This window comes from Megalops cyprinoides, chromosome 16 (assembly GCF_013368585.1).
Source record: "Megalops cyprinoides isolate fMegCyp1 chromosome 16, fMegCyp1.pri, whole genome shotgun sequence".
Lineage (NCBI taxonomy): Eukaryota > Metazoa > Chordata > Actinopteri > Elopiformes > Megalopidae > Megalops > Megalops cyprinoides.
In genome coordinates, this window is record NC_050598.1 from 33,593,735 (window position 1) to 33,615,697 (window position 21,963).

A 21,963-nucleotide genomic window follows, 5' to 3' on the forward strand; every position below is an offset into this window, starting at 1 on the left:
CAGTTCGGCCCGTTCAATGGTTTTCTATCCTACAGCAGTGAGATGCCCGTTTCTGAATATTACGATAGTGGGTGGAGAGATGAGTCTTGCGTCCCTTTGCTGGTGAATAGCGACACTCGGAGTACTTTTCAGAAACTGCACATAGAATCGAGAAGTACATCTATGGGTGCTGCTACTACTACTACTACTGGTATTAGTAGTAGTATTAGTATGATTAATTGCATTGCAGTGGGCTCAAACGCTTCCATGTAATAATGTCTGTAGATCTAATCCCAAACTAAATCTTATGGCGATGCGTCTTATATAATTAGTTCTATGTATTGGTACACAAATTGGAAACGACTCTTTTGTTCGCTTTTTTTAATTAGTCCTTCGAAATAAGATCTTTAGTGAACAGGAACAATCCCTATGAAATTCCCGAAGTAGACAAAAAACCTTGCCGGTTCTAGTGACGTTTGATAACTCATCGGTATTTAGAATAATGAACATGTAGGCTATCATACATGCAATCATTGACGTAAATCAGAAGAGCTGTATCGAAAAGTGTAATTTAAATCCGCCATTAATGTTCAAATGATAAGCGCTAACTGGGAGAAACCAAAAGTTCCTTTACTATCGCAAAAATGAAAGTTTTATTAAACGCGAGTTGTTACTGAAACACACATTACATGTTGATACTAATTAAAATCGTGAAAGAAGTCATGGAATAGGATGCTCGCAGCCACATACTATAGAAAACTTTAAGAAAAAATAAAAACACTGAAGTCAGCCATATGTTCTGAAATTCGAAACTTGATGGGATATTTTTTATGAAAGAAAAAAAACTCCACACTTTTAACATAGACACAGTACACTACACGAAATACTGTGAATGGCAATTTCTTTGCGTTAAACACCGCCAAACAACAAAACTGTCATTTTGTTCCTTGTCAGAAAACTTCACCAAAAAGGACACATCCTGAATCCGTACAAGGATCTCTGACAATCAGAGTCATCCGATATCTTCACATTTTTTTGAAGCAGGTGTACTAATCCAGAGTTACTGCCAGAGCGTGAAACTGTCTGCGTCGTCTGGTGATACAGCTGGCAATAGACTGAGGCAGTTCAGGCTAAGCACCTCGCGCGAGGGTAACGCAGCAGTGGCCCTCCTGGGAATCGACCCATGATCCTCTGCGTAACGATACCCAACTCCTGCCATTACGCCACAGTGCTGCCTGATAATATCACCAGTAAAGTTAAACAGCCAACGATAATCAGGAAGGACACACAGGGATACATTTTACTGAAGTACGAAGTAGGAAATCATAACATGAACCAGGAAGAAAATTCACATTGCACAAATACCAAAAATGCATTAATACATATGTTCCGAAGACAGCCCCGATTGTTTGCACACAGCCTCCAATACAAAATCAACTAAATTTTGAAAAGATGTTTGCAAATTAATTAAGGCGTTGAAACGAGAAACACTAAGAGATATCCAGTCCCTATTGCTTACATATGCATAAATGCACATTTCAAAAAGAGCGTTGTGAATGAAAAAGCCATGAGAGAAAAATGTAGCAATAATAGAAGAGTTGTGAAAACAAAATAATATAAATTATTTACCAGAGTTGCGCATTTGGATCCGTTCTCACTGACGCCTCTCTCTTCAGTGCTTTGATTGGGACTCCTCTTCAGCGTCTGATCAGCGGGGAGAGTGACGTCATTGTAAGAGCTGACGAACTTGAAGTCGCTGGTGCGCGAGCCCGTTGTTAAGTACGTGTCATAATTGTAAGAACTGCGCAGAGTTCCTGCTCCCTCTACCTCTGCGTAGTTGGGGGGGAAATATGCGCTGGGAATGGCGACTGCGCCGTCAAGCAACAGTCTGGGCTTTCTTCTGCGGCAAAACCTCACCGCTACAATCAGAATAATGAAGGTCAGGAAGAAGGTGGAGACGGACACCAGGGCGATGATCAAATATGACGTTAATCTGGAATTGTTCTCCTCATAAGACATATCTTTCAACTCGGGAACTTCTGCCAAGTTGTCCGAAATCAGCAGATACACCGAGCAGCTTGTAGACAGAGAGGGCTGTCCGTTATCTTTCACTGAGATAACAAGGATCTGCTTCATACTGTCAGATTCAGAAATGTCCCGCTGTGTCCTGATCTCTCCGCTGTGGACAGCAATAGTGAAAAGTCCCGGGTCTGTGGATTTCACCATCTGATAGGACAGCCACGCGTTCTGTCCAGAGTCCGCATCCACAGCGATCACCTTGGAAACCAGGGAGCCCGCCTGAGCAGCTTTGGGGACCATCTCGGTCATGAAGGAGCTCCCTGCTGGAGCAGGGTATAATATCTGTGGAGAGTTATCATTCTCATCTGTTATGAAGACGCTCACACTCACGTTGCTGCTCAGTGGAGGAGAACCATTGTCTCTGGCAACAACGAGGACTTTAAAACTTCTGAACTGCTCATAATCAAATGATCTCACAGCATGGATCACTCCTGTGTCTCCGTTAATGGATAAAAACGACGAAACCGGAACACCGCCGACTTCACTCGACAGCAGAGAATAGAACACCGTGCCGTTCTGTCTCCAGTCCGGGTCTCTCGCCCTTACAGTAATAACAGAGGAGCCGGGTTTGTTATTTTCACACACATAGGCGCTGTAAGACTGTTCATTAAATACAGGCGGGTTGTCGTTCACGTCCGATACAGACAACTGCACAGTTTTAGAGGAAGACAAAGGCGGAGAGCCCTCGTCGGTAGCAGTGATTGTAATGTTGTAATCAGACACTAATTCGCGGTCTAGTTCTCCTGTAGTTACCAGCGAGTAATAATTTTTGATGGACGGAATTAACTTGAAAGGAACATTTTGATGAATGAAACAACGGACCTGTTGATTTCCCCCAGAATCCTCGTCCTGAACATTGATGATGCCAACCTCTGTGCCAGGTAACGCGCTCTCAGGGATGGGATTCTTCAAAGATTTCAGAAATATGACAGGCGCGTTGTCATTCACATCGGTGATTTCTATAATTACTGAAGAGGAAGAAACTAAACCAGACCCATCCTTAGCTTGGATTCGCATTTCAAAATTGGACTCTTCTTCGAAATCGAGTGGCCCCTTCACCCCAATTTCTCCTGTCTTGTGATCAAGCCTAAACATTTTTTCAACTTCATCTGACACGTGTTCAAATTCATACGTCACTTCACCATTCGCTCCCTCGTCTGCATCACTGGCGCTGACTGTAACCACTACGGTGCCTAAAGCAGAATTTTCAGCCAGACTGGCTTTATAGACGCTCTGGCTAAACACGGGGATATTATCGTTAGCATCCAGCACAGTGACGTGTATAACTACAGTACCAGATCTCTGCGGAGTCCCTCCGTCAGACGCAGTAAGTAACAATGTAACCTCCTGCTGCTCTTCGCGATCCAGCTCTTTTTCTAAAACTAACTCACCGTATTTTCTTCCAGCTGCGTTCGTATGGACAGCCAGAGTAAAATGATCATTCCTCTGCAGAGTGTAGCTCTGAACCGCGTTCTGCCCGATATCCGCATCGTGGGCCGCACTTATGGGGAAACGAGCGCCTTTATCTGCTGATTCTCTAATTTCCAGTCTAATACGATCATTTGCAAATTGTGGCGAGTTGTCATTAATATCTTGAATGTGGAGTGATATTCGATGCAATTTCAAAGGATTCTCCAGCACAAGCTCAGAATTTAAAACACACAAAGCCTTCTGACCACAAAGCGCTTCTCTGTCAATCCTTTCAGACACTATCAAATCACCAGAATTCACATTAATGTCGCAATAATTTCCGCGTCTTCCTACAGTACCAAAACGAGCTTTGCGAGCAGACAGGCTTTTAACATCCACACCGAGATCCTTCGCTATATTTCCTATGACAGATCCGCGTTTCATCTCCTCCGGAATAGAGTAGCTCACATCTCCAAAGCAAGCAGGCAGGGCGAAAAGAAAGAAAACCAAACAGCGCGTCGAGCTGCTCACAGAGAATCCGTTATATCCCATCTTCAGATGGAAACCGTAGTGTATTTCCACTGTTGTTAAAAACCTCAAAACGTAGAAATGTCGCACACGAAGACCCTTCGTTCACCAAGGTAACATCCAAACAGAAAATATATCTACAGTCCAGCTCGTACGATGGTTTTCTGTTTTACAGCAGCGAGTCTCCCAATTCTGAATATTACACCAGTGGGTGGAGATTGGCATTCAGCCTCCCTTAGCTGGTGAACAGCGACACTTTGAGTACTCTTCACAAACTGCAGGCGTTCACAGCCACCTAAACCTATCAGTGCGTTTATACCGGTCTCAGTTCAGATGGTCTTTCTCCAATGCGGCCATAGAATAAAACAAGCGGAAGGTCAGATTAAACTGGCTTCCTAAATTTTATCCATTATTTCACAGTTTAAAATCTAACCGAACGTCAAAAGGAATCACCTTCAAATCAATACTGCTTAGAGAATACCATAGATTACAAAGAATACATTTAAAGAATAAAGTTGGGTGAATGAGTAATATTTTACTGTGACAGTGAATAGTAGGAAATTGACTTTATGTCACTGTTTCTGAAAAAACTGCATCAAATCTGGCAGGTTTCATCAGCCTGACAAGAGTTGACAACGCTAAGGAAAGTCTCCGATGGCTTTTAAAACATGTCTAAACTTGCGACAAACACAAACGCGGCATCCATGTTAAACAGCAAACAGAAACAGAACGTATTATATTTGAGATGTTTGCATATCTTCAGAATAATTCACAAAGTGAAACAATGTGTCGTCGCATGTGCTTAAAATTTCCTACCACCGCCTCCATCGGAATCATGAGAATAATGTAACGTTTTATAAAGCAGCGCAAAGAACATTTCTGAAAATCATTTTCAAAAAAAATGCTGTGATGTACACGACGTTACTTCAATACATTTGTGAAAAAAATCCTAGTGATGTATTACATGGTTTTACTGAGGAAATATCCTGAGGTCCTTTTATACAACTCGGAAAAACAGAATCCATGCATTATGGACATATATTCATATCCTGAATCGTACTGTCGTTGCTGTGATGCACAACCGAAATACAGCTTAAGTCCAATATTAACAAAGCGGACAGTAAAATCCGAGAAACATTATTCTGAATCATTACTGGTAGTTATAATGAATGACAGTCGAATTTTAATATTTATATAAATATATTACAAATATGAACATAGAAATATTTGTACGTGTTTAGCGTTGAGGTAAATTGACTGAATTCTTGCGCCAATTCGCCATTCGCACTCTCATCTGCATCACTGCCTGTCACCTCAAGAGAATCTAATGGCGCATTTCCCGACAGAATTCCCGTCAAACCCGCGCAGCATAAACAGGAGAATGTTATCCACAGCATCCAGCACTCGGACCTGTCCACGGTCGGACCATCCTGTAAGTCAGTACGAGCTCTCCCAACAGTAAATGCTTTAGCATCCACGCGCTTTTAGCATTCATTTCACAAGGTTCTTGCTTGCAAACCCATTACATTCCACAATGAAGGAACATAGTCGAAAACGTAGACAATGTTTTGTAAAATAAACCCAACACATCACAACTGGCGTCAACGATTTCTTCTTGGGTAGATGATTTTATCCACTGTGATTAACAAAGATACAAGAGCATAAAACCCTATCAATAATACCACTGATCCTGAAAGCGCCAGAAACACCTCTGCACAAACCCGAGACTGTATAAAGCAGGGCTACAGAAACAATACTGCAACACTGGAGAGAGTGTAACACGCTCACCTACGAGCAAAACGCTTCATACAATCAAATTCCAGACCACCAAAAAAAACCCAATCCTGATGTAAGTTGGGTTGTTTTCCCCAACATCTATAATAATCTAACTATGACCAGCAGGTTCACCTCTGTGGCAATGCAATCAATGTCAGATCACAGCGCTTGCAACACCCCCTCAAGCACCTTCACCACACGAGCGGCAAAAGTATGTGAGCCGGTATAAGAGTACATGCACAAAAATCAGTCTTATGGGCGCCTAAACTGAACACAATCATGTACACCTAACCCCGAAACGTGCCCACTATTTAGCTGCATAATTTTAAGTACGTATGGAAACTGCTATATATGTCAGAAAGAGATGAGAGGATGGAATCCAACATCTCTGTATAAAGATACGCAATTTATATGTCGACAAGAGACGTACCCTACAGATTGTGGTAAAATTATCCTTTCTAACCATGTCTCAATATGTCAGCCACAACGAAATCCACGTATACATAGCTCTCTCAGAGTTCACCAAGAAAACTCTCTCTATATAACTTCTATTCGAAACAGAAAAAAGAACCTTTGCAAGTAGACTGTCATAGACATTTCACAAATGGCTTTACAACACAAATGTCAAAACAACACCAACCATCAACAAATGGCTGTCTGGTCTTACCTCATTTACTTCACCCGCTGCTGCTACACCCTGTTCAATGCTTTGATTGGGACTCCTCTTCAGCGTCTGATCAGCGGGGAGAGTGACGTCATTGTAAGAACTGACGAACTTGAAGTCGCTGGTGCGCGAGCCCGTTGTTAAGTACGTGTCATAATTGTAAGAACTGCGCAGAGTTCCTGCTCCCTCTACCTCTGCGTAGTTGGGGGGGAAATATGCGCTGGGAATGGCGACTGCGCCGTCAAGCAACAGTCTGGGCTTTCTTCTGCGGCAAAACCTCACCGCTACAATCAGAATAATGAAGGTCAGGAAGAAGGTGGAGACGGACACCAGGGCGATGATCAAATATGACGTTAATCTGGAATTGTTCTCCTCATAAGACATATCTTTCAACTCGGGAACTTCTGCCAAGTTGTCCGAAATCAGCAGATACACCGAGCAGCTTGTAGACAGAGAGGGCTGTCCGTTATCTTTCACTGAGATAACAAGGATCTGCTTCATACTGTCAGATTCAGAAATGTCCCGCTGTGTCCTGATCTCTCCGCTGTGGACAGCAATAGTGAAAAGTCCCGGGTCTGTGGATTTCACCATCTGATAGGACAGCCACGCGTTCTGTCCAGAGTCCGCATCCACAGCGATCACCTTGGAAACCAGGGAGCCCGCCTGAGCAGCTTTGGGGACCATCTCGGTCATGAAGGAGCTCCCTGCTGGAGCAGGGTATAATATCTGCGGAGAGTTATCATTCTCATCTGTTATGAAGACGCTCACACTCACGTTGCTGCTCAGTGGAGGAGAACCATTGTCTCTGGCAACAACGAGGACTTTAAAGCTTCTGAACTGCTCATAATCAAATGATCTCACAGCATGGATCACTCCCGTGTCTCCGTTAATGGATAAAAACGACGAAACCGGAACACCGCCGACTTCACTCGACAGCAGAGAATAGAACACCGTGCCGTTCTGTCTCCAGTCCGGGTCTCTCGCCCTTACAGTAATAACAGAGGAGCCGGGTTTGTTATTTTCACACACATAGGCGCTGTAAGACTGTTCATCAAATACAGGCGGGTTGTCGTTCACGTCCGATACAGACAACTGCACAGTTTTAGAGGAAGACAAAGGCGGAGAACCCTCGTCGGTAGCAGTGATTGTAATGTTGTAATCAGACACTAATTCGCGGTCTAGTTCTCCTGTAGTTACCAGCGAGTAGTAATTTTTGATGGACGGAGTTAACTTGAAAGGAACATTTTGATGAATGAAACAACGGACCTGTTGATTTTCCCCAGAATCCTCGTCCTGAACATTGATGATGCCAACCTCTGTGCCAGGTAACGCGCTCTCAGGGATGGGATTCTTCAGAGATTTCAGAAATATGACAGGCGCGTTGTCATTCACATCGGTGACTTCTATAATTACTGTAGAATACGAGACTAACCCAGATCCATCTTTTGCTTTGATTCGCATTTCATATGCGGACTCTTCTTCGAAATCGATTCCTCCAATGACCTTAATTTCGCCAGTTTTGTGATCAAGAAAAAACAATTTCATATCCCCATCGGACACATGCCCAAATTCATACGTCACTTCACCATTCGCTCCCTCGTCTGCATCACTGGCGCTGACTGTAACCACTACGGTGCCTAAAGGAGAATTTTCAGCCAGACTGGCTTTATAGACGCTCTGGCTAAACACGGGGATATTATCGTTAGCATCCAGCACAGTGACGTGTATAACTACAGTACCAGATCTCTGCGGAGTCCCTCCGTCAGACGCAGTAAGTAACAATGTAACCTCCTGCTGCTCTTCGCGATCCAGCTCTTTTTCTAAAACTAACTCACCGTATTTTCTTCCAACTGCGGTCGTGTGAACAGCCAGAGTAAAATGATCATTCCTCTGTAGCGTGTAGCTCTGAACAGCGTTCTGCCCGATATCCGCATCGTGGGCCTCATCCAAGAGGAAGCGGGCGCCTTTAACCGCAGATTCTCTAATTTCTAAATTGATGTGATCCTTCTTGAACTGGGGTGCATTGTCATTCATATCCTCGATATTAAGCGAAATACGATGTAATTCCAAAGGATTCTCCAGCACAAGCTCGCATTTTAAAACACACGAAGCCTTCTGACCACAAAGCGCTTCTCTGTCAATCCTTTCAGACACCATCAAATCGCCAGAATTCACATTAATGTCGCAATAACTCCGACGTCTTCTTTCAGTATCAATACGAGCGTTGCGAGCAGACAGGCTTTTAACATCCACACCGAGATCCTTCGCTATATTTCCTATGACAGATCCGCGTTTCATCTCCTCCGGAATAGAGTAGCTCACATCTCCAAAGCAAGCAGGCAGGGCGAAAAGAAAGAAAACCAAACAGCGCGTCGAGCGGCTCACAGAGAATCCTCTGTAGCCCATCTTCAGATGGAAACCGCAGATACTTTGCACTATCATTACAGTCTTGCACATCCAGAAGTATTACGCATGGAAAGACTCCGTTCAGCAAAGGAACACTCAGTAACAGAAAATACACGACCAGTCAGGCTCGTATGATGGTTTTCTGTGGTGCTGCTGCGACTCTCCTGCTTCTGAATATTACACCAGTGGGTGGAGAGTTACATCTAACGTCCCTTAGCTGGTGAATAGCGACACTTTGAGTACTCTTCACAAACTGCAGGCATTAACAGCCACCTAAATCTATCAGTGCGTTTACAGCGGTTTCAGTTCAGATGGTCTTTCTCCAATGCGGCCATAGAATAACACAAACAGAAGGTCAGATTAAACTGGCTTCCTGAAATTGACATAATAAAATCTTCAATTTTCATCCATAAACGTTTTCATCAGGTGGAAAGAGTGATCAACGCTAAGGAAAGTCTCCGATGGCTTTTAAAACATGTCTAAACTTGCGACAAACACAAACGCGGCATCCATGTTAAACGGCAAACACAAACAGAACGTATTATATTTGAGATGTTTGCATAGCTTCAGAATAATTCACAAAGTGAAACTGTCGTCGCATGTGCTTAAAATTTCCTACGTGAATACTATATGTGAATAATGCAACGTTTTACAAAGCAGCGTAGTCAAAGAACATTTCTGCAAATCTTCTGAAAAGCAATGTAGAAAAAAATGCTGTGATGTACACAATCTATGTTATCTAGATACATTTCTGAAATGTCCCGAAATGCTTCCAGCTCCAAAACAAAACCGCAAAAATACAGATGTCATACATTATTGACACATATTTCACATCCTAAATCCTATTCTCGTTGATGTGATGCAAGACTGGAGCACAACTTAATTCCAATATTAGAATAAAGCGGGCAGTAAAACCGGGGAAACGCTGTTATGAATCATTACTGATAGTAAATAACAGTCGCACCTGACGATAATGACTCACTCCTGAGGGGAGGACAGTAAAAACTTGGGCCTGATCAAACACCGTGCTCCAAAAAGCTAAAAACAATCTTCCGACAACAGTGTTACTAAGATGTTTAAAAACAACCAAAGAATAATTCATCTATAAAAAGATTTTCGCAGTCACACAGTGTGAATTTGAATAAAAATGTGTCTTTACATCGAATTCTTGGATGGAACATACAAATATGCCTTAATATCCACACGAAGAGAATGACGACAGCTTATTTGTCGTCAATTAAAGCATATCATGGTACACTAGAAAAACAACAAACACGGAAAATTAGAAGAATTAAACATTAAAAATGAGTTAACTAGAGGCGTTATTTGGATGCATTCGCAGTAGCGTTCTATACTTCAGTGGTTCCATTCGGAACCCTCTTCATCTTAGAATCAGCTGGACGGGTGATATCACTGTAGGATCTGGCGAACCTGAAGGCACTGCTGCGCAAACCAGTCCTGAAATACACGTCATCAGTATAAAAGCTCCTGAGTTTCGCAGGGAGCGGAATATGCGCTGGGAATGGCGATAACAATAACAATAATATCACTGATCCAGAAAGCGCCAGAAACACATCTGAACAAGCGTGAGACTGTATAAAGCAGGGCTACAGAAACAATACTGCAGCACTGGAGAGAGTGTAACACGCTCACCTACGAGCAAAACGCTTCATACAATCAAATTCCAGACCACCAAAAAAAAAACCTCATGTCATTTTTTCCACTAACATGTATAAACATTCTGCTTTCCAGCGTGACACACAAAAGCTTTCAGCATGTCTCTGAAAAACAGGTTCCCCTTTTTCAGCCTCTATTCTGAGTGAAGAGGAATGTATTCACTTTCACGACACAGTGTTAGAAACATGAGCGGCAAAACGATGTGAACCGGTCTATTAAGAGCGCATGCACAAATACCTTATGGTCATCACAACTCTAATGGATATAGACTTGGAAGTGAACTGCCGTCCTTATTTTGTTGATAGGATATGACTGAGCCCATTACCAAACCAACAGTTTAGGTTTACGTATTTATACAAACTGCCATATAGGTCAGATTGAGTTAAAAAGATGGAATTCAGCTTCCTATCTGAGGTCTTTGATTCATGAGACGCCAAGAAACGTTTGCTACAGATGTGATACAATACTCCTTTGAAAACATGTCTAAATGTTTCAGCCACAACAAAACGTCTTCACACATAACTGGTTCAGAGTTCACAAATCTCTTTAAAATTAAGAAACTATATAAAACGTCTTCTATCTGAAACAAAATAAAGGAAACGGGGCCAAAATACTTCTTGACAGTAGAAACTTTGCGAGTAGACTGTAATAGCATTTCACTGATGAATTCACACCACAAATGTCCAAAATCAACAAATGGCTCTAAAACAGTAAAAAAAAGTGTTTGGTCTTACCTCATTTACTTCACCCGCTGCTGCTACACCCTGTTCAATGCTTTGATTGGGACTCCTCTTCAGCGTCTGATCAGCGGGGAGAGTGACGTCATTGTAAGAACTGACGAACTTGAAGTCGCTGGTGCGCGAGCCCGTTGTTAAGTACGTGTCATAATTGTAAGAACTGCGCAGAGTTCCTGCTCCCTCTACCTCTGCGTAGTTGGGGGGGGAAATATGCGCTGGGAATGGCGACTGCGCCGTCAAGCAACAGTCTGGGCTTTCTTCTGCGGCAAAACCTCACCGCTACAATCAGAATAATGAAGGTCAGGAAGAAGGTGGAGACGGACACCAGGGCGATGATCAAATATGACGTTAATCTGGAATTGTTCTCCTCATAAGACATATCTTTCAACTCGGGAACTTCTGCCAAGTTGTCCGAAATCAGCAGATACACCGAGCAGCTTGTAGACAGAGAGGGCTGTCCGTTATCTTTCACTGAGATAACAAGGATCTGCTTCATACTGTCAGATTCAGAAATGTCCCGCTGTGTCCTGATCTCTCCGCTGTGGACAGCAATAGTGAAAAGTCCCGGGTCTGTGGATTTCACCATCTGATAGGACAGCCACGCGTTCTGTCCAGAGTCCGCATCCACAGCGATCACCTTGGAAACCAGGGAGCCCGCCTGAGCAGCTTTGGGGACCATCTCAGTCATGAAGGAGCTCCCTGCTGGAGCAGGGTATAATATCTGCGGAGAGTTATCATTCTCATCTGTTATGAAGACGCTCACACTCACGTTGCTGCTCAGTGGAGGAGAACCATTGTCTCTGGCAACAACGAGGACTTTAAAGCTTCTGAACTGCTCATAATCAAATGATCTCACAGCATGGATCACTCCCGTGTCTCCGTTAATGGATAAAAACGACGAAACCGGAACACCGCCGACTTCACTCGACAGCAGAGAATAGAACACCGTGCCGTTCTGTCTCCAGTCCGGGTCTCTCGCCCTTACAGTAATAACAGAGGAGCCGGGTTTGTTATTTTCACACACATAGGCGCTGTAAGACTGTTCATCAAATACAGGCGGGTTGTCGTTCACGTCCGATACAGACAACTGCACAGTTTTAGAGGAAGACAAAGGCGGAGAGCCCTCGTCGGTAGCAGTGATTGTAATGTTGTAATCAGACACTAATTCGCGGTCCAGTTGATCATTAGTGACCAAGGAATAATAGTTTTTAACTGTAGGTATTATTTTGAAAGGCGAGTTGGGTTGAATATGGCACCTAAGTCTACTATTGTCTCCCGAGTCTTTGTCCTGTATGTTTATAATCGCAACTTCGGTGCCAATGGGAGAGTCCTCGGGAACCAGTGAATTCATAGATTTAATAAGAATATCAGGCGCGTTGTCATTAACATCTCTAATGTCAACAATGACTTTGCAGGTCGCTGCTTGACCTGCTCCGTCTTTCGCTTTAACGCGGATCTCAAAGAAGCTCGTGTCCTCGAAATCTAACGGCCGCTTCAGTTTAATTTCTCCAGAACTCCGGTCAATATCAAATGTGTTTTTAACTTTCGCAGAAATGTGACTGAATTCATACGTCACCTCGCCATTCGCTCCCTCATCCGCATCGGTAGCGGTAACTTTCACCACTGCAGAATCTAATGGCGCATTCTCAGGAAGACTCACCTTATACACGGACTGCGTAAACACGGGGATATTATCGTTAGCATCCAGCACAGTGACGTGTATAACTACAGTACCAGACATCTGCGGAGTACCGCCATCATAAGCCGTCAAAACCAGAGAGAGTTCATTCTGCTTCTCACGATCCAGTTCATTTTCCAGCACAATTTCTGCATATTTACCTATATCGGCACTGGTATGAACAACCAAATTAAAATTCTCGTTCGCACTGAGAGCATAGCCCTGCACTGAATTGAGTCCCGTATCTGCATCGTGGGCCTCGTCTATAGAGAACCGAGCTCCTTTAAATGCAGATTCTCCTATTTCTAAATTAATCACATCATTTGGGAATGTAGGAGAATTGTCATTTATATCTTGTATGTCCAGCACAATCCGATGCAATTCCACAGGGGTTTCAAAAAATATCTCGAAATTCACAGCGCACGAGGGCCTCTGCGCGCACAGCTCCTCGCGGTCCATTCTCTCATTCACAGTAAGGTCTCCAGTCTGCAGGTTAATGTCGCAATATCGTTTACCTCCCTGAAAGTCGGTACGAGCTCTCCGATGAGCGAACGTTTCAACATCTACTCCTAGATCCCGTGCGATGTTTCCAATAACAGATCCGTGTTTCATTTCCTCGGGAATAGAATAGCGAACGTCTCCAAAGCACATACTGACAGTCACAAGAAAAAACGCAAAGCTTTTCCACGGTACCTGATATAAAAATAAGCTTCGTTTGCGTTCCCCCGACATCTTCGGATGAGTTAAACATAAATATCTTCCCTTAACCTATTGTTCATCAGTGACTATCCGCAATTCGGAGAGGAAAGAGACAGCAAACCCCCACCTGTCTGCAGCCGTGCAGTAAAATACACGCGTAGCTTCAATCATGCAGACGGGCAGCAAGAAAAGAGAGCGAGGGGATTTCCCTTCTTAGTGAATAGCGACACCCCGTGTTTCGCTGGGAAAGGGAAGAAGGAGAAACTGTGTATAAAGACACACATATAACAGCACTGATCCGGAAAGCGAAAGTAACGCATCTAAACAGGAGCGAGACAGTATAAAGCATACCTGTCAACACTCCCGTTTTCCCCGGGAGTCTCTCGTATTTCACACCCATCTCCCGTCCCCCTCCCGTTTTGTAATTTCTCCCGGGAAACTCCCGTAATTTGTATGACCCAAACCTCGTTATGAATATTCACATCAATATATTATTCAAAGGTTGTCCAGTTGCCAGATCTTAGATGAAACGCAACGTACAACCCAGTTGCGCTGTTGATATCTGCGCAGGTAGTAGACGCGGGTGTTGAATCAAGCATCACTGGTAGAAATGGGAGAAGACCGGTGGTGCTCCGGCGAAAAAAAAAACAAAAAACATAAATATAAATTTAACAACTGCTGAACGGAAGAATTTAATTTCATATCTCGAAGCCATATCGACAATGCCCACGCCTTTTGCAAAGTGTGTCGCACTGATTTTAATATCGGATACGGTGGGAAAAATGACGTTACTCAGCACATTAAATCACAACGGCACAATCGCGCAGCGGAGGCACAGAAGGGCACACCGGCCATTTCGACCTTCCTCACTAACGGACGGACGTTCCGTGTTACATGTTCCACAGTGCTACATTACATGCACCGCAGTGCTTAACTGCTGTGCAGTGTTTCTGTTTATGTAATAAAATTTGTAATAATAATAATAAAAAGAAACATGAATAAGTCACGTTATTATGTATTTATTTATGCGCATTTAGCCTGCCTCTGCCACCATCCAGCACCACCATCACCCAACAACCCCCCCCCCCCCCCCCCCCCACGCGCCCCTGTTGACAGGTATGGTATAAAGCAGTGCTACAGAAACAATACTGCAACACTGGAGAGAGTGTAACACGCTCACCTACGAGCAAAACGCTTCATACAATCAAATTCCAGACCACCAAAAAAACCCAATCCTGATGTCATTTTTTCACTAACATGTGTCAGGGCTCGGGCAAGGACTCAGTCGCAGACCACGTAGATGTTCGGGCAGAAGTAATCCGATGAGCAGATCGTAAACAGTATACAGGCAGGGTCGAAAACCAGAGAGGCAGTCCGTGGGAAAATAGCGGGAGAGGGTAAACCGGAACAGGCAGGGTCGAACAACAGGCAGGCAGAGAGATCGGGCGAACAGCACAGATCGACAGGCAAAAAACAGGTCGAAAAACGGGCAGGTCGAAAACGGAATAAGGCAACAAACAGGAAAAAATTGCGGGGACGAAGACAGTCAGAAAATGAACTGCTACGAACTAGCACCAGGACAGGGAAACGCAGGGCGGATTTAGGGCAGGGCTGACAAGGGGATGGGAAGCAGGTGTGCAGGCAGGCAGGTGAAGGCGATGAGCAATCGGATGTGCGGAGAACCGGGCGGGGAGCAGGGCAGGGCTAAAACACAAGGAAAACAAAAGCACATGGATCGGGAAAAAACAAAAACACAACGGCTAGGGGGCGGGAGCACTGACAAACATGTATAAAAATTCTGCTTTCCAGCGTGACATACAAAAGCTTTCAGCATGTCTCTGAAAAACAGGTTCCCCTTTTTCAGCCTCTATTCTGAGTGAAGAGGAATATATTCACTTTTATGACACAGTGTTAGAAACACATCCACAAGCACCCTCACCACAGGAGCAGCAAAATGATGTGAACCGGTCAATTAAGAGCACATGCACAAACACCTTATGGTCACAACTCTAAAGATGGATACAGGCTTGAAAGAAAACAGCCCTCCTTATTTTATGGACAGGATATGACTGAGCCCATTACCAAACCAATACACAGGTTTAGGTACTTATACAAGCTGCCATATAGGTCAGAATGAGTAAGAAGATGAAATTCAGCTTCCAGTCAGTCAGCTGAGGTACGTCATTTATAAGACAGTGTGAAACAACACTTACTGATGTTACAGAATGAGGCAGATACGCTAACGTAAAGAACAACATAGAGTAACTAAACTGGAACTAAAAAGGAGTTTACACATATGCATATTGATGTCAAAAGTAATTAATATATTTCTGCTCTAAAAGACATTTTAACATCAAAACTTTTTTATGTGAGTTTGTAAAAGAATATGAGGGATTGAACAGATTTTGAAAGAGGCTGGGTTGTTGGTGCCTAAACTGCAGGTGCATCAGTCACAGAAATGGCAAAAATTATTTAATGTGTCAAGGGGCACAGCACTGAAAATCTTGTCAGCCAAACAAAGAAACCCTGCATCAGGACAGACAGCCGGTGAATGCACATCAAAGCTCAGTTAGAGATAGACAAACTGAATAGTTGTTAAAAAGGAGCCTCAAAAATGACCACAGAATAGACTGCACACCTCAGTGACAAAGTCTTAACAAAAACTGCACACTGTGAGCTTCCCAAAGCCTGATGTTTATGGTATGTATATATCATACCATTCGGTGATAACCAAGGCCATTGTGCAACAATGCATCACCTGGTGCACAAAGCCTGTGCTTCTCAGCTGTGGGAGAAAGCAATACAGTCTGATGGGTCATCTTTTACTGTTTTCTACATCTGGATGGCTTTGTATTTGGACAAAGCCAAAGGAAGCCTTCAGCCCACATTGTCTGATCCAACTGTTAATCATGCTGGTGGATCAGCATATCATGGGAGTCACTGGGTCTGATTATAACTCTGCATGATAGAATCAAGGTCACAGAATATGATGCCTTTTTAGACAACCACATACACCCCATGGTGCAAACATTGTTTCTTCAAGATGTTCCCATATTCCAAGACGGTAACACACCCATAGATACTGCCAAACAGATTGAAGAGTGGTTGTGTTAAACCTTGTGTGAGTTAGGTGGGCTGTAAGCGTGGGTCAGGCTAACGTGGTGCTCTCCCTGGTGTGTCGGTCAGAACACAGGTCTCAGAGTCTGGAATGCACTTAACAGTCTTTACTTAGAAGGTAGAAGTAGTAATACAGCAGCACAGTACTGCACAGGCTAATTAACTCTTTCAAACTTCAACTTCTACTGGTGTGTACACATCAATAAGTAGGCCTATCTGTATGTGGTCTAGAAGGAAATCAAATATAAACAGATTTACAATAAGTTCCATAAAATACAAACAAAGCCCAAATGATCACAAATGAGGCAGCAGAATAGTGGTTCAACTCAACAACACAACCAACAAATGTACAGGCCATCATCCTGGTCCACGCTGCCCTCCAGTGGTCAACCTCACACGCAACATGGCAGGAACTGCTCAAATAGCACCACCATCTTACACTTCACCACGCCCGCACCTCGTCGACAACAAACACATCACTGGCGAACACCATCGTCATTCTAGTGCCAACAACAACCAAAAAAGGCTTAACCGCATACTGACAACCCAACAAACCGCTGAAACAAATGTCACAGATGCAAGTCATGCGAGGCAGACCTCGGACACAGGAGGTACTGTCGCATCAAACGGTGTACCAACCAATCGACAGGCACTACAAACACTGAAATAATGAGAAACACATCAAAGTAACAAAGCAATTGTCACCCACAGCTTGTCAATAACACACACAGCCACATGCACACAGGGGGATGCGAGTCCCTTCAGGAACACTTCCTGGCTTCCGCTCGCCGCGCAGGCAGCGACCGGACACTCGCACAAAGTTCTGTGTGCACGTGCACAGGGGGCACAGCCGCCACCGATGTTGGCCCGTCCAACAGAATGAAGGAAAAACTGTCTATGGCTTCACCAGATCTAACAGTTCACAATCTGTATCACAGCATTACGGAAAGGGCTGAAGCTGCTCTCAAGGCAAAGGGCAGTCAAACTCCTTATTAGATATAATCCTTAATAATAAATCCTATCCTTAATAAACATTCATACACTGTTCAGTGTTTCCTTTATTTTGTCAACCCTCTGTACATATACGAGCTCACCTATGCTAGATACATCCTAACTGGGTGTGGTTTGTGTGTGAAACTGTGAAGGGAAATATAAACAAAATGAACAGAAACAAAAGAAAAGTAAAAGGCACTGCCCCCAGGAGCAGTGGAAGCAGGGTCTGGAAGAGACAGATCTCACAGCGCCCCCTGCTGGCCAGCCGCTCGGGCTGATGGCGGGAGTCCAGTTTCCCAGAGGTGAGAAAAATGGCAAATAAATATACAACGTTCCTGGAAAGTGAGAGTGCAAAAGCTGCATGGAAGAGAGGAACACTGTCTCCAAAACCCACCAGTTTATCAGCAGAACCACACAGATGCTGCTGCCGCTGCAGTAACAAGAGAAACTCCTATCTGCCCTGAGCCAGGCCAGGTCCCGCCCCGTTAACCTGCCCTGCAGGGAAGTGAGAGCACCCCCTGTAGGTGGGATGAAGCCAGTGCCAAAGAAAGAGAAAAAGAAAGCAAACAGCAGTGTAATGTAGGTGCATTTAGTAGGTGTAACAGTGTGTACATGTGTGATTCTCATATATTACTAAGCATAATACTTATGCTAATGGGTGGAATGAATATAAAAAGGCATAGCTGATTTAATATTTCACAGAGAGTCATATCTCTAGGGACTGTATGAAGATAAATGCATTAGGAGCTATAATATTTACAAAGTAGAACAGTCTTCTCAGGTAGACTACAAATAATGTACATTGCACTCACAGCCTTGTAGTACAGTTATACAAACTTAACAAATGGCTCTAAAAAGCTAAAAAAAGTGTTTGGTCTTACCTCATTTACTTCACCCGCTGCTGCTACACCCTGTTCAGTGCTTTCATTGGGACTCCTCTTCAGCGTCTGATCAGCGGGGAGAGTGACGTCATTGTAAGAGCTGACGAACTTGAAGTCGCTGGTGCGCGAGCCCGTTGTTAAGTACGTGTCATAATTGTAAGAACTGCGCAGAGTTCCTGCTCCCTCTACCTCTGCGTAGTTGGGGGGGAAATATGCGCTGGGAATGGCGACTGCGCCGTCAAGCAACAGTCTGGGCTTTCTTCTGCGGCAAAACCTCACCGCTACAATCAGAATAATGAAGGTCAGGAAGAAGGTGGAGACGGACACCAGGGCGATGATCAAATATGACGTTAATCTGGAATTGTTCTCCTCATAAGACATATCTTTCAACTCGGGAACTTCTGCCAAGTTGTCCGAAATCAGCAGATACACCGAGCAGCTTGTAGACAGAGAGGGCTGTCCGTTATCTTTCACTGAGATAACAAGGATCTGCTTCATACTGTCAGATTCAGAAATGTCCCGCTGTGTCCTGATCTCTCCGCTGTGGACAGCAATAGTGAAAAGTCCCGGGTCTGTGGATTTCACCATCTGATAGGACAGCCACGCGTTCTGTCCAGAGTCCGCATCCACAGCGATCACCTTGGAAACCAGGGAGCCCGCCTGAGCAGCTTTGGGGACCATCTCGGTCATGAAGGAGCTCCCTGCTGGAGCAGGGTATAATATCTGTGGAGAGTTATCATTCTCATCTGTTATGAAGACGCTCACACTCACGTTGCTGCTCAGTGGAGGAGAACCATTGTCTCTGGCAACAACGAGGACTTTAAAACTTCTGAACTGCTCATAATCAAATGATCTCACAGCATGGATCACTCCTGTGTCTCCGTTAATGGATAAAAACGACGAAACCGGAACACCGCCGACTTCACTCGACAGCAGAGAATAGAACACCGTGCCGTTCTGTCTCCAGTCCGGGTCTCTCGCCCTTACAGTAATAACAGAGGAGCCGGGTTTGTTATTTTCACACACATAGGCGCTGTAAGACTGTTCATCAAATACAGGCGGGTTGTCGTTAATATCTGATATTCTGAAATTTAAATGCGCATTTGAAGACAGTGGCGGTGACCCTCCGTCCGTTGCCGTGATGGTGACACTGTATTCAGAAACATCCTCGCGATCAAGACCAGCTGTGGTCAGTAAGGTGAAGTAGTTTTTGATAGACGACTGTAATTCAAAAGCACTATCTTCTGGGAGTGAACAGTGGATTCTGCTATTCTCGCCATAGTCCTGATCTTTCACATTAATAACTGCAATTTCTGTCCCTGGGGGCGCATTCTCCGGAATCGGGTTTACGGCTGATTTGATAGTTATTGTTGGCACATTATCATTTATATCTGTGACATGAATAATAACTTTACAATGTCCAGCCTGGCCTCCGCCATCCTCAGCCTGAATTTCCATTCCATACGAAGGAGTCTCTTCATAATCAACTTTACCAGTTACTGTAATTTCACCGCTTTTTTGGTCAATGTGGAATAACCGCTTCACATTCTCAGGCACATGGTTAAAATCGTAGTTTATTTCACCATTTGCGCCTTCGTCTTTATCTGTCGCACTAACCTTAACAACAAAAGTCCCCGGTGCAGCGTTTTCAAGCAGGTTAACCTCGTAGACAGCCTGTGAGAATACCGGAGCATTGTCATTTATGTCCATGACGAGAATGTGGATAGTCGCTGTGCCGGATCTGGGAGGACTGCCTCCGTCCAGCGCTGTCAGTAACAAAGCGTGCTCCCTATGCAGCTCTCGGTCCAGGGCATTTTTCAGAACAAGTTCCCCATACCTGCCTCTCTCCTGACTGGTCTGAACATCTAACACAAAATTATCATTTTGTTCCAGACGGTAATCTTGGACTGAATTTATCCCAACGTCTAGGTCGCGAGCAGTGGCTATTTGAAAGCGAGTCCCTTTTGGCGCAGCTTCGCTTATTTCCAGTTTAATCACATCTTTGGGGAAAACAGGAGCGTTGTCATTAATGTCCTCTATCTCCAATGCAACGTTATATAGCTCTAGTGGATTTTCAAGAATAAATTCAAAATGCAAAAGGCAAGGTTTGTCCGCTGATGTCTGTCCACACAACTTCTCTCTGTCGATTCTCTCAAGAACAATGAAATCTCCGGTGTTGAAGTCTATTCCGCAATACCGCCGGTCTCCCTGGTAATCCAGGCGCGCTCTGCGAGCTGCCAGCACTTGAAAATCTAGATTGAGGTCCTTAGCCAGACTCCCGATGACATAATCATTCTTTGTTTCCTCCTGAACAGAGTAGCCAATGTCTCCAAAAGAGGCCCGCATAAGAAAGAGCAGGAAAACCGCGCACTGCAATTGCAATTCGGTCCTGTATCGGATCCTCGCATTGCCCATGTCGGGTATTTTCAGTAATGTTTTGTCCCAAAGATGCTGATGCCACTGCGACTCTTAAAACCGACTGATTGCAGTTGTTAGTCCGCTAGATTTAAATGGAGCAGACGCGGTGTTCTGCAATGGTCAACGATGATCCGCGCAGTTTGTGGTTGCCAGCAATCTAAAGTGGGTGGGTTACTGAGCCTTAAAATCCAAAGCTGTTGAACAGCAGCACACAGAGGCAGAAACCGGTATGTACAACAGGGCCAAATATACAGCGTACGTCAGCAGGACAGGACGTTGCCACTGAATACGTCAGGCACATTCAACAGAAGCAGCAGAAGTAGCCGCGGGGCCGCGGCAGCAGCGACGCGCAGTAACTGCTGGAGATTCACACAAACATACCGATCAACACAAGGAAAACCTGCATCGGTCTTAACCGGAATATTTAAACCACTGCACACGGTATTTCCGAAAACAGCGCAGTGCTGTGTTGCAACGTGGTTAATTAGTAGCATCTTCACAGATCTGATCAAATTATATATTAATATTTGATTTAAATGTGTTAAATATAAGCCTGTTTACTTACCCCGCGGAAAATAATTTTAACTGGCTAAATATAACAACAAAATTTCGTGAAATTATAATTATATACGCAGTGACGCTAACCAGAGCGTTCAGTACTTAGTATTTTAGCACCATGGACAGCGGCAATGCTTTGAAGATTCAAAGATGAAGCAGATGGCATTTAAGTGGCAACAGGGACGTTTCTAGCTATTGAAAAGATCCGGGCGAAGTCCAGTGTTCCTGGGGCTTGAAGGGAGATCGGCATCGGTAGGTTGGGGAGGTTATATCTACCTTTATAATAAATAAATATTATCACACCTTCGGACGCTGCAAGTCAAGTTCCGCTCTGTTACACAGTCTGTTCTTTTTCTATAAACA

At 44.1% G+C, this 21,963-nt stretch overlaps 2 protein-coding genes across 2 annotated transcripts; both read right to left on the bottom strand.

Moving 5' to 3' along the window:
- Positions 1–853: 853 nt before the first annotated feature.
- On the bottom strand, positions 854–21,279 carry LOC118790711 (protocadherin beta-12-like). The gene is made up of 3 exons (XM_036547701.1): positions 18,680–21,279; positions 1,609–1,672; positions 854–865 (listed from the first exon to the last, which is right to left on the bottom strand). The coding sequence occupies exons 1-3, from the start codon at positions 21,037–21,039 to the stop codon at positions 854–856; spliced, it is 2,436 nt and encodes an 811-aa protein (XP_036403594.1). The 5' UTR covers positions 21,040–21,279.
- Positions 1,803–14,088, bottom strand: LOC118791096 (protocadherin beta-15-like). The gene is made up of 4 exons (XM_036548358.1): positions 11,443–14,088; positions 6,440–7,143; positions 1,897–2,340; positions 1,803–1,808 (listed from the first exon to the last, which is right to left on the bottom strand). The coding sequence occupies exons 1-4, from the start codon at positions 13,664–13,666 to the stop codon at positions 1,803–1,805; spliced, it is 3,378 nt and encodes a 1,125-aa protein (XP_036404251.1). The 5' UTR covers positions 13,667–14,088.
- Positions 21,280–21,963: the final 684 nt, after the last annotated feature.